The sequence below is a fragment of the Colobus angolensis genome, unplaced genomic scaffold (assembly GCF_000951035.1).
Source record: "Colobus angolensis palliatus isolate OR3802 unplaced genomic scaffold, Cang.pa_1.0 Scaffold254, whole genome shotgun sequence".
Taxonomy (NCBI): Eukaryota; Metazoa; Chordata; class Mammalia; order Primates; family Cercopithecidae; genus Colobus; species Colobus angolensis.
The window spans coordinates 1,032,293-1,047,259 of NW_012115755.1; the positions used below are offsets into that span (position 1 = coordinate 1,032,293).

Genomic DNA, 14,967 nt, shown 5'->3' on the forward strand with positions numbered 1-14,967 from the left:
TTTTTTTTTTTTTTTTTTTTTGAGACAGGGTCTCTGTTGCTCAGGCTGGAGTGCAGTGAGCAGTGGCACACCCTCCTCCACCATTGCCAGTCTGGCCCAATCTAGTGTCATCTTTCCTCTCAGCACCACAGTCTCCTCTTTGGTCTTCCTGCTTCCCCTTCTGTCCCTAGTGTCAGCTGGAGAAAGCCCATGTCAGGTCATGTCACTCTTGCTTAAAGCCCTTGGTGGTCTCCCCACCCCCTCACTGTGGTCTTTGGCCCTATGTGGCCCATCCCAGCTAGCCTAACAGCCATATCTTTCTCCTTGCAGTGCCTCAGCACCCCAGCCTTCTTTCTGTTTTGCAGACACTTCCAGCTTGCTCTCCCCTCTGTCTGGAATGCTTTCCTCTGCCTCTTCCCGTGGCTGGCTCCTTCTCATCATCCCACCCACACTCAGCTCACATGCCACTTGCTTGATGAGACCTACCCAGACCACCCAATCCAGGGCCAACCCCTGTTCCACCTCAGCCACTTTCCCTTTTTTCTGTTTTATTTCCTTCCTTTCTGAAATGTGTTGATGTCATTGCCATGTCCTTCCCAGTTAGGGAGGGAGCTCCTTGGTGCAGGGCCCCTGCCTGCCTTGCTCACCTCTGTATCCCCAGCACCCAGATCAGTGCTTGGCACCTAGCAAGCACTCAGTAAATACTTGTTGAGTGCCTGCTATGTGCCAGGCATTGTGCTGAGGGCTTTGTGGGGATCCAGAGGTAAGTGTCTCTGACTTTCACAGCTTAGAATCCACAAGTGTCAGAAGCATAGCCAGAAACACTAGGGTGCGGGGTGACCAATGGGACTAGTGCAGAGGAGCACAGAGGAACAGAAAGGTGACCCAGGCTGGGGGACTGTGTTGGCAACCATGTGTTCGTAGGATGGAGTATGACACTTCCAAGGGAAAAGAAGGGGATGGGGAAACTGAATGGAGAATGGTTGTATATAGGCAGGGCAGGGGGTCCTGAGTTTTCTAGATAATAGGACTCCTGGCTCCTATCACAGCCATCACTGACAGTTTCGAACCTGTCGGAGAAAGCTAAGAATTAGCAAGAGGCAAAGCAAGACAGCCCAGGGGAGAGAACTGAAGAGTCCCATTTATTGAGCACCTATGTGTCAGTCCTGTGAAAGGTACATTGCACGTGGTACTTGTGGGTTTTACTGCAACCTGTTAGGACAGTTCAGGGAGGAGACTGGTGTTTAAAGCTAGGGACTTGCCCCAGGAGACCCACCTGTCAGAGCTGGAGCTATATCTCGTCTGAGTAGCTGCGGACACTTTTCCTTGCCCCTGGCCAGTGGAAACTCACCAAGCTAGGAGCAGGGTGGGGTGGGGGCTGTGGGCAGTGAGCCAGGGCCCTGGACGCTCTGAGCTGGCCCCTGGCCTCTCCTCAGTTGGTGGCAGCCAGAACCTGCGCTTCTACTGGAAGGAGTTTGTGAACGAGGTGGATGTGCTGGTGTTTGTGGTGGACTCAGCGGACCGACTGCGACTGCCCTGGGCCCGACAGGAGCTGCACAAGCTGCTGGACAAGGACCCTGACCTGCCTGTCGTGGTGGTGGCCAACAAGCAGGTGAGGGCTGTGGGAGGGCAGCTCAGTCCAGGGGATATCCACTTAGAGATGCTTGGGCAGGGGCAAGGAGCGCTGCCTGGGCCCATGGCCTAGAGAGGTTGGCTGAGATGCTGCCCCTACCTCTTCTACCTATGCCCTGTCCTGATCCCTGCCTCTGTCTTCCTTCCTCTTTGCCTCCCTATCATCTCGCACCCTGGAGAGATGAGAAAAATAATTATTAAGTGCCTCCTACATGCCAGGCATGGTGTTTTTTGTTTGTTTGTTTGTTTTCTTTGAGGCAGAGTCTTATTCTGTTGCCTAGGCTGGAATGCAGTGGTGTGATCTCAGCTCACTGCAACCTCCACCTCCCGGGTTCAAGCAATTCTTGTGCCTCAGCCTTCCGAGTAGCTGGGATTACAGACATGTGCCACCGCACCCAGCCAATTTTTGTATTTTTAGTAGAGGCAGAGTTTTGCCATGTTGGCCAGGCTGGTCTTGAACTCCTGACCTCAAGTGATCCGCCCACCTCAGCTTCCCAAAGTGCTGGAATTATAGGCGTTAGCCACTGTGTCTGGCCCCCAGGTACGGTTTTGAATAACATTTCTTCTTATGCTTCTGTTCAGCCTATAAAGTATGGGATGTTATTCCATTTTATAGATAAGAGAAGTTTTGTAATCTTTCCAAGGTTGTACATCTTGAGAGTAATAGAATTGGTCCAGGCGTGGTGGCTGAAACCTCTACCCCCAACACTTTGAGGCCAAGAAGGTGGATCGTTTGTTTCCAGGAATTCGAGACCAGCCTGGGCAACATGGCGAAACTCTGTCTCTACAAAAAAATGCAAAAAATTAACTGGGTATGGTGGTGCCTGCCTATAGTCCCAGCTACTTTGGAGGCTGAGGCAGAAAGATCACTTGAACCCGGGAGGTCGAGGCTGCAGTGAGCTGTGATCACACTCTAGCCTGGGGGACACAGCGAAACCCTATCTATCTCAAAAAAAAAAAAAAAAAAATAGTGGAATTGAGAACGTCTAACTCTAAAGCTGTACCTTTTCCACTCTGCTATTCCCTTGCGAATTCTGGCTCTAGATCAGAGAGCTGAAGCTGGTAACTGATGAGAGGTAGAAGAGGTTAAATAATAACAGCTAACATTTATTGTGTGCTTACAGTGTGCCATACATGTGGTAAGCACCTGACAATCATGACCTCACTTCAGCCCTCCAAAAACCCCGTGATGGGCCCTGCTGTTAGCACTAAATACCTGGAGCTGCAGCTGGTATGTGGCAGAGCCAACCTGAACTCAGATATTCTTCAAAGTTCTTCCTCTAAACCAGTATGCTGCACCTCTCGTGGGTGCCAGAGAGTCGCCTTGGGCCCAGGAACCCTCAGTATCACAGACCTTGGGTCCCATTCTCAATATCAGGTGAAATTGCCAGAGTACAGAGTCTGATCATATTTCCTGTGGCCTAAACTCAGGTGCCTCTGAGAGCTGTGGGACCTATTTCCAACTTGACGTGGAGAGAGACTGTATGTCTTTGACCTCAGATTCCCCAACCTATTAGGAAACATTTGACAATTATTTCTAAATAGGGTGACTGTATGTCCTTTTCTGTCCAAGACAGTCCCCGTATATGACTATTAATAGTGCCTGCTCTGAGCCTTACACTACCCCAGTTTAGACCAGGAATCACATCATATTCTATTTATAAACCAATTTATAGCCGTTTTGAACCTGTAGGAGACAACATCTAAGGTCCCAGCAGTCTCTGAATTGCTCCAGGAAGAATCATTTCAATCTTGGGCCAGGGTTGAAATTACAATGTACCATCATCAGCCATGCTGTGTAGTGGTCTCGTTTTCCTCCAGCTAGTTTCTAGAGGTCTTGTCTGGAAGTGACCCTACTGTATCATCTCTCCATGACTGAGTTTAGGAAACTTGGTTATCAAACCAACCTGAGTTGGAACCTGGCTCTGCCACTTATCACTGTTACCTTAGCTCAATGATTCCAGCTCCCTGAGCTAATTTTCTCATCAATTAAGTGTGGACTGTGAAAATTAAGCTACGTATATAAGGGCCTATCTATAACGCTTGACACATAGAAAGTGCTCTGTTTCTGGCTGGGCGTGGTGGCTCATGCCTGTAATCCCAGCACTTTGGGAAGCTGAGGCGGGTGGATCACCTAAGGTCAGGAGTTTGAGACCAGTCTGGCTAACAAGGCGAAACCCTGTCTCTACTAAAAATACAAAAATTAGCCAGGCATGGTGGCTCACACCTGTAGTCCCAGCTACTAGGAAGGCTGAAGCAGGAGAATCGCTTCAGGATTCCACCACAGGAGGTAGAGGTTGCAGTGAGCCAAGATCGTGCCACTGCAGTCCAGCCTGGGTGACAGAGCAAAACTCCGTCTCAAAACAAAAAAAGAAAGTGCTCTGTTTCTTACCACAGTGACTGTGGTAATGCAATGAAATTACCACAGTGATGATGCAATGAAAAGAGGTTGGTACAAAGGTGAGCCCAGGGTGAGGGAGAGAGTATTGAGTTTAGATCAATGGGTCTAGAGGCTACTTGGAACTTGGGACCTAATATTCCCAGGGGTAGCCTAAGAACAGTGTATTTCATGAATGACAAGGGTGTGAGTGTGTTACGAAATGCTGCCAGCTGTGTTCTGACTTCTCTGTCTCACCCAGGACCTGAGCGAGGCCATGAGTATGGTGGAGCTGCAGCGGGAACTGGGCCTACAGGCTATCGATAACCAGCGGGAGGTTTTCCTCTTGGCAGCCAGCATTGCCCCTGCAGGACCCAGCTTCGAAGAGCCTGGCACTGTTCACATCTGGAAACTGCTCTTGGAGCTTCTCTCCTAGGCGAGCTCTCCTGCTCGCCACCTGCCTGTCAAGACCACAGTTGTACTGCTGCTGTTTCATTGCCAGACTGGGCCTGGGGCAAGAGCCACATGGCAGCATTTCTCTTCTGCCCTCCTTTCCCTCTCAAGAGCAGGGCCTGGGCAAGGCCAAGAACCATGCAGAAGCTTTCCTGGTGAGGTGGCCGTGAAGCCGAAGCAGGGAGGTGGGTGAGACAGAGGGTGGGGAGGATAGTGTCTAGCTCATTCCAGGCTGGAATGTGGATCCAGCTTTCCCTTCTCTTACCTGTACAGTGAGATACTCGGTGGGCTCAGTCCTCCGCTGGGGGTCCCGGTAGCTGAGGAACCAGTGTAGGTGTCAGAAATGTTCCTAGAGCCTCAAGGTCTCTCCCAGTCTAGACTGTTCCCTCCTGGTGACATCATGCCTTTCTCACATGGGCAGCTTCTGAGTGGTAACACAGCAAGCCTTTGTTCCCAGTCCTGCATTGTACAGCCCCAGCTCCACCTAAATGACTTGTGGCCTTGTGCAATCTCTGCCTCTCTGGCCCCAGGGCCATTATTTTTAAAGGGAGGTGGTTTCCCAATTCGGAGATGCCTTTCCCAGCCACGGGAGTATGAAGTGCTAGGATGAACCTGGCAATCCTAGCAAGGAGCTTTCTGAAGACCTCCCTGCTTTTCCCTGAGCCCAGGCCTGGCCTGCCAGCCTCTTTTGACTACAGAATAACATATTCACCCACCAAACAGAAAAAGTGAAGGCTGGGTTTTTTTCCCCTCTAATCTGGAGACAAGCTGCTGCTCTTGTACTAACTGTGCCAATGCCCATGTTTACATAAGTCAGGGGAAGGAAGGAGCCTGTGTCCCTGGGACGACAGTCAACTGGAGCTAGGTGTTGACCTCAGAACTGCATTTTATTAATTTATAAGAGGAACAGGCCAGAGTTCTAGGCTCTGTTTCTAGGTGCTGTTATCAAAACCCCAGATGATAGTGATAGAAAATTTGGAACTTAGGAAAATAGCTGGAATCATGAATGACAATGAGATAACACACACATGTCAATGGAGACAACGTTGTAGTTCCTCCTCCCACCAGGCTTTGAGGCTATCTTCGATGTCATAGTACTTTACATGGATTCACATGAACTGAAACTCCACCACTTGGCCTAGGATGTTGAAAGGGTGCAAATTCCTTCTGGGTAGATAAGAAATGGCTCTGGGAGAGGATTTCCCTTATGTGAATCTAGGTAAAAAGATGGAAAAAAATTGTATTATGTGATCCTAAGGACAGGAATAGCAGACCAGCCAATGGGGTGGCCTTGGGTACATCACTCAGCCTTTCCGGGCCCAGTTTTTCCCCAGCGAAAGGCGAGTTGGACTGAGTTTCTGGAGTTCTCATCAGTGCATACTCCATGGTTCTCCAGTGCTTGGCCATCAGCCCAGTGTAAGGACTGGCTCTGCACTGACATGTATTGTTAGTACAGGCAAAGAGGAGCCTATTGTCTGTTAGGGACCACTAAATCAACAACCACAAAGGGATTTTTTTTTTTTAAGAGGAGCTGTGCACCTCAGTTTGCTGTCTAGTTGAGAATAGAGATTGTGTGCCTTCATTTCATTTGACATTTACCCAGCATGCCTCAGTTCCACACTGTGACCAGTGCAAGAAGAAGAACTGTGATAAAAGCAGTTCCACAGGCTGCAAGGAGGGTGGGAACTTCTGAAGTCCAGAAGCGAGTGCGATCTTTGGAATAGAGGCTGCTGTGCCCCTGAGCGCCATGTAAAGAATCACTGTTCTTTAGAGTGCTGGTTCACTTTCTGCAGTAAGAAGTGGTTTATGTGCTCCTATGTAAAATTTTAAGGAAGGACTTGGGTTTTAGAGTAGCCTTTGAAACTTTGCTGGCAGCTTTTCATTTTGTCATTGGAAGGGTAAGAGACTTTTCTCCTTTGTTCTATGAACTCCTTGTTCTTCAGCGCTTGAAGGTGTTAACAAAAAAACCTTAGACAACTTCAACATAGTTTAAAAACTATGTTCTGGTTTTGAGCAGAAAAAAGATGCATGAACTGGGTAGTACTTAGCACCAAAAGCAGTTCAGAATGCTCAGCCCCACAGTGTGTGCAGGCTACATTTATAGCCAGAGAAACGAGTAACTCAGATTGCCTGATTGGCTGCAGTCTGCCATTTGTCTTATTTGAACATGTTTTAGCAGCCTTCAGCTGATGACTGACTGAAGGTTTGGCTGCTGTGATTGGCTAAAATTCGGCTACATGTTAGAAGAACATACTTTTAGGTTAGGTTATGAGTTGTTTACACTTTAAGTTACAATTCACTGTGTACAGAGGCAGCTTTAGGCCAGACTTAATTCAGCTTCACAGTATCCACCATTTTACTCAGTCCCTTAATTTTGAGAGATTGACCAAAATCCCAGGCACTGACACCACCTTGTCACTATTTGACCTCAATTTGGAACTCACAGTTTACAATGTTAAATCAGTTAGAGGATTCTTTATGTCTTCATGTTTTCGTTCCTCTAACCGTAATGAGACCACTTGAGGTACAAAGGATGACTGCACTGGTGGATTTACGACTACAGCACATCAGTGAGGACCTTAGGATGGCCATCAGGGCATAATACCAAGAAACTGGAAGGCATTCCTAAATATGAGTCTCCACAAACCAAACTGGATCGGAATTAGACAACTCAAGGTCACAGTCACAACGATAAAAAATAGTTCAACAGCATTCAAGCTCTGTGGCTCATAGCCTGTTCGGGATATAACGGCAATTAAGGACATAGTTCACTATGGAGTAACTTAATTTTAAGGTTTTTGATTTTTTAGTTAGCTTGGTAACAAAAGTCATAGTGATTGGGATACCCACTAAAGGAAAGATAAAGATTAGAAAACCTTGAACGGCTCAGCTTGCTATCTACTATTCAGGATGCCTACAAACCGACCACTAGCTGTTCCTGCAAACACATTACGTGTTCCTTTTCCCTGAGAAATGTCCTTGATGTGTTTGGTGGCAGTATCTACAGAAGCGGTAGCCACCACCGCCTTTTTAAGCTTTCCATAGTAGTAGAATCAGGAAAGATAAGCACAGCGTTCGGTTTTGTTCAGCACCACACACAAGCTCCTAGCTGGGCAAAGGAAATCTAAAGCTGCATGAAGTTCCATTAAGTGTTTTTGTTGAACACCAACGGCCTCATCCATCCATCCGTGGCTTCTACCCGTGTGAATCTCCATGCTACAAAATTTTTTTCAATTTAGCATTTACTTTAATTTCCATACAGTTGGCACCCCACTGCCACGGCAAGTGAGTCCCAGGAACCCCACTGGAACTCATCATCTGTCTCAAGGCGGGTATTCATTTTAGTCTTCGACCTCTGATTATGGGGACTTTCAGGGAAAGCTATTTGCAAGGCGAGTGTGAATCAGGCGAAACAGCAAGATCTTTGAAGTCAGGACAGAGTAAGCAAATTATCCACAGACCTAATATGTACCCTCTGAAGCTGGAAAGTGGGGGCCACCTGGTAGCATTTGAGCAGGGTTCACTTACATTCCACCATAAGTCTGCACAGCTCCAAAACAAGATCCAGTGGGGAACTTGTTTTTTTGTGGTCCCTTTATAGCATGCTGTAAGGGTGCATAACCACAGCCAGTGAGAAGGGACCCTACTGGATTTAACCCAGTGACATTATATAAGCAATCACTTGGAGCCACATAGTTCCCAGGTCCTGAATATGTGACGCCTGAAAGCATAGGTGTAGGCAGTATTCCTTGCATAGGCATTACCTGGACAGGTTTTCCATATTGGCACTTATTAGTTATTAATTGAAAAGGTCAGGGTACCACTTCCAGTGAGCGTAGGGAAGCAAGTAGTGGTGTTTAGAATATCAAGGTTAGCTGCTGGGTGCGGTAGCTCACGCCTGTAATCCCAGCACTTTGGGAGGCTGAAGCAGGCGGATCATGAGGTCAGGAGATAGAGACCATCCTGGTTAACATGGTGAAACCCCGTCTCTACTAAAAAATACAAAAAATTAGCCGGGCGTGGCAGCACATGCCTGTAATCCCAGCTACTCGGGAGGCTGAGGCAGAAGTGCTTAAACCCGGGAGGCGGAGGTTGCAGTGAGCGGACATCGCACCACTATACTCCAGCCTGGGAGACAGAGTGAGACTACTCTGTCTCAAAAAAAAAAAAAAAAAAGGTTAGCATTCCACTCTTCCTTTGGGGTTTGGGGTTTTGGGGTGACTCATTGGGAACATGGAGAGATACTGGCATTAATGGAATCGTTTCCTGATTTTGGCATTAACTCAGACCCAACAGTTACTCCAGTTACTTGCTAGAGCATTAGCTTTTGCTAAAGCCAGCCCCAGATTATGGTCCCATGGATTTTCCCATAAAGAAAGGGAAAGGATTTGGGGGCAGAAAATAGGAAATAGAGGGAAAAAGATAAGATTTTTGTGATTGCAGTGAAGTCTTCATCCACAATCTAGGGAAAGCTGTTCATGTCTAGGATACCATCTGCTTCTGGGGAAAAACTTCCCTGGTTAGCTTTACCTTAAAGTCTCCAACAGGTGCGTAGTTCCAGGAGTCTGGAGAGGTCCTTTTGAGCTGTGAGATGTGGACCCACGGTTCGAAGCCCTGAAGTTTTGCCACAGTGTAGGTAATAGAAGAACTTGGTATCGTCTCTTTCTATGAGGTTTAAGGGCACTTTTTCTCTGATATCATCTCTAGAAGACCCAGTCTCAGGTTACAGATTGTGAAGGGTTTGATGGTCCTCTGTGGGTCACAGGAAGTTTATTTTGTCAAATTACAGTGTGACATATGCATCATAGCTTTGTAGTATTTAGTCATATGAGCATTTAGGAGAGTAGGAACTACGTGAAGTTCTGTTAGGAGCACAGGCTGTCTAGTAACTATTTCATGGGGGTCAATCTGTGTCTGTCGTGGATCTGATCCGCGGACCAAAGGCAATGGTTGACTTTCTTCTTCAGAGATCAGAAAAATAAAAATGAAATTCAGCGGCCGGGTGCGGTGGCTCAAGCCTGTAATCTCAGCACTTTGGGAGGCCAAGACAGGCGGATCAGGAGGTCAGGAGATCCAGATCATCCTGGTGAACACGGTGAAACCCTGTCTCTACTAAAAAAATACAAAAAACTAGCCGGGCGAGGTGGCAGGTCCCAGCTACTCAGGAGGCTGAGGCAGGAGAATGGCGTAAAGCCGGGAGGCGGAGCTTGCAGTGAGCTGAGATCGGGCCACCGCACTCCAGCCTAGGCGACAGAGCGAGACTCTGTCTCAAAAAAAAAAAATTCAAAGCCAATGGTAGTACCTTTGGCCAAGATAATCCAATCAATTCAGTTAATTTTGCCAGTTTTAGTTTTAAAATATGTGTCCTTTTGGCCTTTCCAGAAGACTGAGGGTGAAAGGGATGATGATAGTGCCACTGTGTTTCTAACACTTTATTTAGCTGCTTCATGGTTTGTCCAATAAAATGAGTTCCTCTGTCACTGGAGATTTTTCCAGAGATGCCCCATAAAGGAAACACATTTTCTTATAACTCCTTAGCTGCTTTCACAGCACCAGCTCTCCTACACAGGCAGGCTTCTGTCGAACCAGAAAACATGCCAGCTATTACAAGAACATACCGATACTTAATCGAGGGTGGCAGTTGAATGAGGGCCATCTGTAAACGTTCCAGCAGGTGGTGGTGGAAATACACACTTGGAGTTTTTATTATCTTCCCAGGATTATGGGTTTGACAAACCAAATATTGGTCATAACCCATTTTAGCATTTTAGAGGAGTCACACTATCAATGGTTTTTATAATTTGGATCACTTTGCGCATTTCATGAGGAATTGTGAGGTGCAGAGGGTTTTTTTGTTTTGAGACAGGATCTCACTTTGTCACCTAGGCTGGAATGCAGTGGTGCAATCGTGGCTCACTACAACCTCCACCTCCAGGGATCAAGCAGTCCTCCCACCTCAGTCTCTTGAGTAGCTGGGACTACCGGTGTGCACAACCATCCCCAGCTAATTTTTGTAGAGAGGGTTTTACCCTCTTGCCCAGGCTGGTCTTAAACTCCTGGGCTGAAGCCGTCTGTCCAGCTCAGCTTCCCAAAGTGCTGGGATCATAGGGATGAGCCACTATGCCTGAACGAGTGCAAAGGTTTTAACAATGGAAGTTTCAAGGGCTCAGGAAGGACCAGGGGGCCATCTAGGCTCTCCATGAGTTTACACTTAACATTATGTTTACGTCTGTCAGACAATTTTGGCTTTCCAAATCAGGTGCATGGCACTGTTAGATGGGTCATCAAAAAGGTCATCAATCTAGTGGCGTTCATTCCAATTGCACATCCTAACTGTTTCAGCACTATCTGATTTAGCCTGAAAATCTGTCAGGGCAGTCCCTTGATATTCAGGTTCAGCTTTCCATGTATGGGCTTCAATCTTGCAAGAATTTGTTATTTATTTTTCTCCTTTACTCAAGATAGCTTGGAACTTATAGCAATTTGTGATGTCAACAGGATAGTAGCAAGTTCATCCACCTGAGTCTGTTTTTAATGGGGGTGCCACTAGAAGTGAGAACCCCTCTTTGTTGCCATAACATGCCAAAATTGTGGACTACTCCAAAGGCATGTCTGCTCTGTATATAAGCATTTACTGATTTCCCTTTAACTATATGACAAGCTCAAGTGAGAGCAAAAGCTCTGCACTTTGAGCTGGCTGAACAACTGGGAAGAGTCTGCTTTTTATTAACCCATTTTGGGTTGTGATGACATATCTTGCCAAAGAATAATTTCAAATGATGTTAGTCTGCTTGCTGAAAAATGCTGGGTTTGACTGGAATTTAATAGACTTTCCACAGCATGTGGAACTTGCAAAAAAAAAATTCATTCCCTAAAACCAGGTCAGATGAACCCTTTACCAATCTGGTGGTTGCTGCCACTGCCTTTAAGCAATTAGGATATGCCTTAGCTATGGGGTCTAATTGCAGGCCATAATATGTGATGGGCCTATGCTCTCCCAACTATGTTCTTTTTAATGTATTTATTTATTTTTTGAGATGGAGTTTTGCTCTTCTTGCCCAGGCTGGAGTGCAATGGTGCAATCTCGGCTAGCTGCAATCTCCGCCTCCCAGGTTCAAGTGATTCTCCTGCATAAGCCTCCCAAGTAGCTGGGATTACAGGCATGTGCCACCACACCTGGCTAATTTTTGGTATTTAGTAGCAACAGGGTTTCACCGTGTTGGTTAGGCTGGTCTCGAACTCCTGACCTCAGGTGATCGCCCGCCTCGGCCTCCCAAAGTGCTGGGCCAACTGTGTTCTTGAGAAAGAACTCCTAATGCCTGATTGTTGTGTTTATGAACAAACAAGGTGAAGGGTTCCGTGTCATTTGGAAATCCTAGAGCAATTGTATCTGTTCCTTTCCATCCTGGTTTATATTTCTTAATTAGACTGCGAAGTTCTGAATGAAGTCCTTTTTAAATAGAGCAGTTAATGTCATTTCTATCTCTGCAGGTTTCACAAGTAGTGTTTCTAAATGAGCTCTATAATCTGAAACGGGTTCATCTTTTGCCCACAAGATGATGTGATTGACCAATTTTTTTGTGGAAAAGTCTTAGGGATTGAATTTAAAAGATTTTCAGCAATTCTTCTAGTTCCTTTTGGCCCCCCTCTCGGGGTTTTGGAGTGGTCTTTAACATCCTCAGGCTGTTTCCATTCTACTCCTGCCATCAATTTTCGAGCTTCACCAGGTCCCAGTATCATGTGAATAAACTGGTAAAGATTAGAGGCCTGGATCATAAGCTCCCATGAGGATTCTCAATTTCCCAGTACATTTTTGAGTATTTTCTCTTGGATTAGGTAAGTCTTTATGATGGCTCTAAACTCAGCTTAAGACAATGGAGTAAAAGTGGTTACAGCAGGCAGGGCTGGTTGACTAGAGAGTCTCACTTTGCAAGGCATTTATCCAACTTCCCCTCTTTCATTAGCCTCAAGGAGAAAAGGTGACTGCGCAAAAGGGTTACTATACTCAGAGCAGCCAGGTAACGAAGAGAAAGAGAAGGAGCAGTCGGGGTTAGTGTGCTGCATGAGCCTTTCATTTGCGTTTTGTAAAGAATCTTTTAGGCAATTTTAGATTTGTATAGTCTTTTGGGTGCCTCTGCAGAGACCAATTTAAAATGCATCCCATTGTTTTTGTGGAGTTTTTGATCCTTTCTTTTCTAATGTGTCCCACAAATAAACAGTTTTATTTAAAGTTTCCTCATTGTGGCCATTTTAATTCTAAGTTGTTTCTAGTAAGGTTAGCCTGTTTTTCTAAAAACAAGTTTTGGGTCCATAATCTTGGGGATTTTTTTTTTTTTTGAGACAGAGCCTTACTCTGTCACCACCCAGGCTGGAGTGCTGTGGTGCTATCTCAGCTCACTGCACCCTCCGCCTCCCAGGTTCAAGCAATTCTCCTGCCTCAGCCTCCTGTGTAGCTGCGCTCACGGACGTGCACCACCATGCCGAGCTAATTTTTGTATTTTTAGTGGGGAGGGGTTTCACCACATTGGCCAGGCAGGTGAGGTGATCTCCCGCCTCTGCCTCCCAAAGTGTTGGGATTACAGGTGTGAGCCACCACGCCCAGACTTGTTTTGTTTTTTGAGATGGAGTGTTGCTTTTGTTGCCCAGGCTGGAATGCAGTGGCGTGATCTTGGCTTACTGCAACCTCTGCCTCCCAGGCACAAGAGATCTTGCCACCTCAGCCTCCCGAGTAGCTGGGACTACAGGCATACACCACCACGCCCAACTAACTTCTGTATTTTTTATAGAGATGGGGTTTTGCCATGTTGCCCAGGCTGGTCTCAAACTTGTGAGCTCAAGAGATCTTCCTGCCTTGACCTCCCAAAGTGCTGGGAATACAGGCGTCAGCCACCACGCCCAGCCTCATAAATCTTATATATAAAATTAGATGGAGTCCCAGAAGGTGGAGTCCCAGACTCCTTGGATTGAAACAAGACCATTACCAAAAGGATAACCTACCCAATGCCTCTAACTGGATCCATCCAGTTTATTATGGGATTGAGTCTAATCCAGGACCCAGTCCAGTAAAAATTGCTCAGATAAACTTGGAGAGCTCAAAACACAAATTTATGGAGCTCAGAATCCCAGAACTCACTATGGCCTCTAGTTGCTGTGAGAGATCAGTGGGCACGATGGGCCCTGGCAGATACCATTTTGTGTGGTCACTCAGTGCTCCTGGAGGTCATTGAAGTTCTACTTCGGATCCTACTTCTGACACCAATTTTTTAAAAGAAAAATTTTATAGACAAATTAACAGCTTAATTGAGCAGAAAAGGGTTCATGAACCAGGTAGCACTCAGGACCAAAAGCGATGGTTCAGAATGTGTGCAGGCTCTATTTATAGGCAAAGGAATGGAAATGACATACAGAGATAGCCTGACTGGCTGCAGTCTGGCGTTTCCCTTCTTTGGACCATTTGGCAGCCTTCAGCCATTTGGCTACTCGTTACAAGAGTAGACTCAGATTAGGTTGCAGGGTGTTTACACATTAAGTTAGGTTATAATTCACTATGTACAGAGGCAGCTTTAGGCCAAACTTAATGCAGTTTAACAGAGGTCACCTTTGGAACCAGTTTAATGGTTGAGGGGGTCCCATTTTACCTAATTAAGATCTGTGTGTGTCTAATGAATATCTTTATATAGTACAATTTTTAAAGTCCCCAGTTGTGGGAGGTGACCTTGAAGAATAGTTTCTTTATGTCTATTTGAGCTGCTTTTATCAAGACCACTCTCAGAATGTCAGGTCCCAGCAGCACACTGAGGGCACGGAAGGTCCAGAGTGTCACCGCTCTGTGATACTGGTACAGAATGTAAGTGTCCTGGAGCCTGTGGCTTGGTGGCCAGCGGCCACGCTCCTCTGGTGGGGCTGCTGGCCTGTTCCCCAGGCACAGTGCTCACCTGCTTTGATTTCCACCACACGTCGACTGGGCAAAGTGGGTGAACAGGTCTTAAGAACCTCACCTGACTGGCTGTGTGGTGCCCTTACCCAGCTGCTCCTGAATATGACTTTGTGATTCAGGAACCACGATCACCTGCTCTTGGGAACCAGTCCAGTTACCCTGAGCTGCTCATCTCAGAATGATCTAGCCTGGGTGATACTGTGTTCCCCCCACTGCCTAAACCCAACAGCTGCCAACCTAGCTGAGCTTGGGAACAGAGTTAAATGTCTGGGCAGCTCTCATGTTCCAACAGAGATGGCTGGAGGGAAGGCTGTGGACTTGAGGGAGTGGGTGGTGCCGACCATGCAAAGCATCCACTCCTCACATAGAAGGGAAGTCTTCACTACACTTACCTGTTGAACCTGTGTCTGGTCACTCACCTGACACTGGGGGCTTTTGTTCTTAAGTAACTCAGCTGAAGCGGTGGCTTCTGATTTTCCATTCTCTGACCTATTACCATCCCTCTGAAGAAAGGCCACCAGAGATGGCTTCCTGGGATGGGCTGAGGAGGGAGGACCACTTGGGCCTGGGAGGTTGAGGCTGCTTCTGC

The 14,967-nt window shown here is 46.8% G+C and overlaps 1 protein-coding gene across 1 annotated transcript in view; it reads left to right on the plus strand.

Moving 5' to 3' along the window:
- Nucleotides 1-6,031, plus strand: part of ARL10 (ADP-ribosylation factor-like 10) — a 22,326-nt gene extending 16,295 nt beyond the window's left edge. The window contains exons 4-5 of the mRNA XM_011946827.1: nucleotides 1,416-1,591; nucleotides 4,251-6,031. Of these exons, the coding sequence (XP_011802217.1) occupies nucleotides 1,416-1,591; nucleotides 4,251-4,424 (350 nt within the window). The 3' untranslated portion in view covers nucleotides 4,425-6,031. The remainder of the gene's footprint in view (nucleotides 1-1,415; nucleotides 1,592-4,250) is intronic.
- The last annotated feature ends 8,936 nt before the right edge of the window (nucleotides 6,032-14,967 follow it).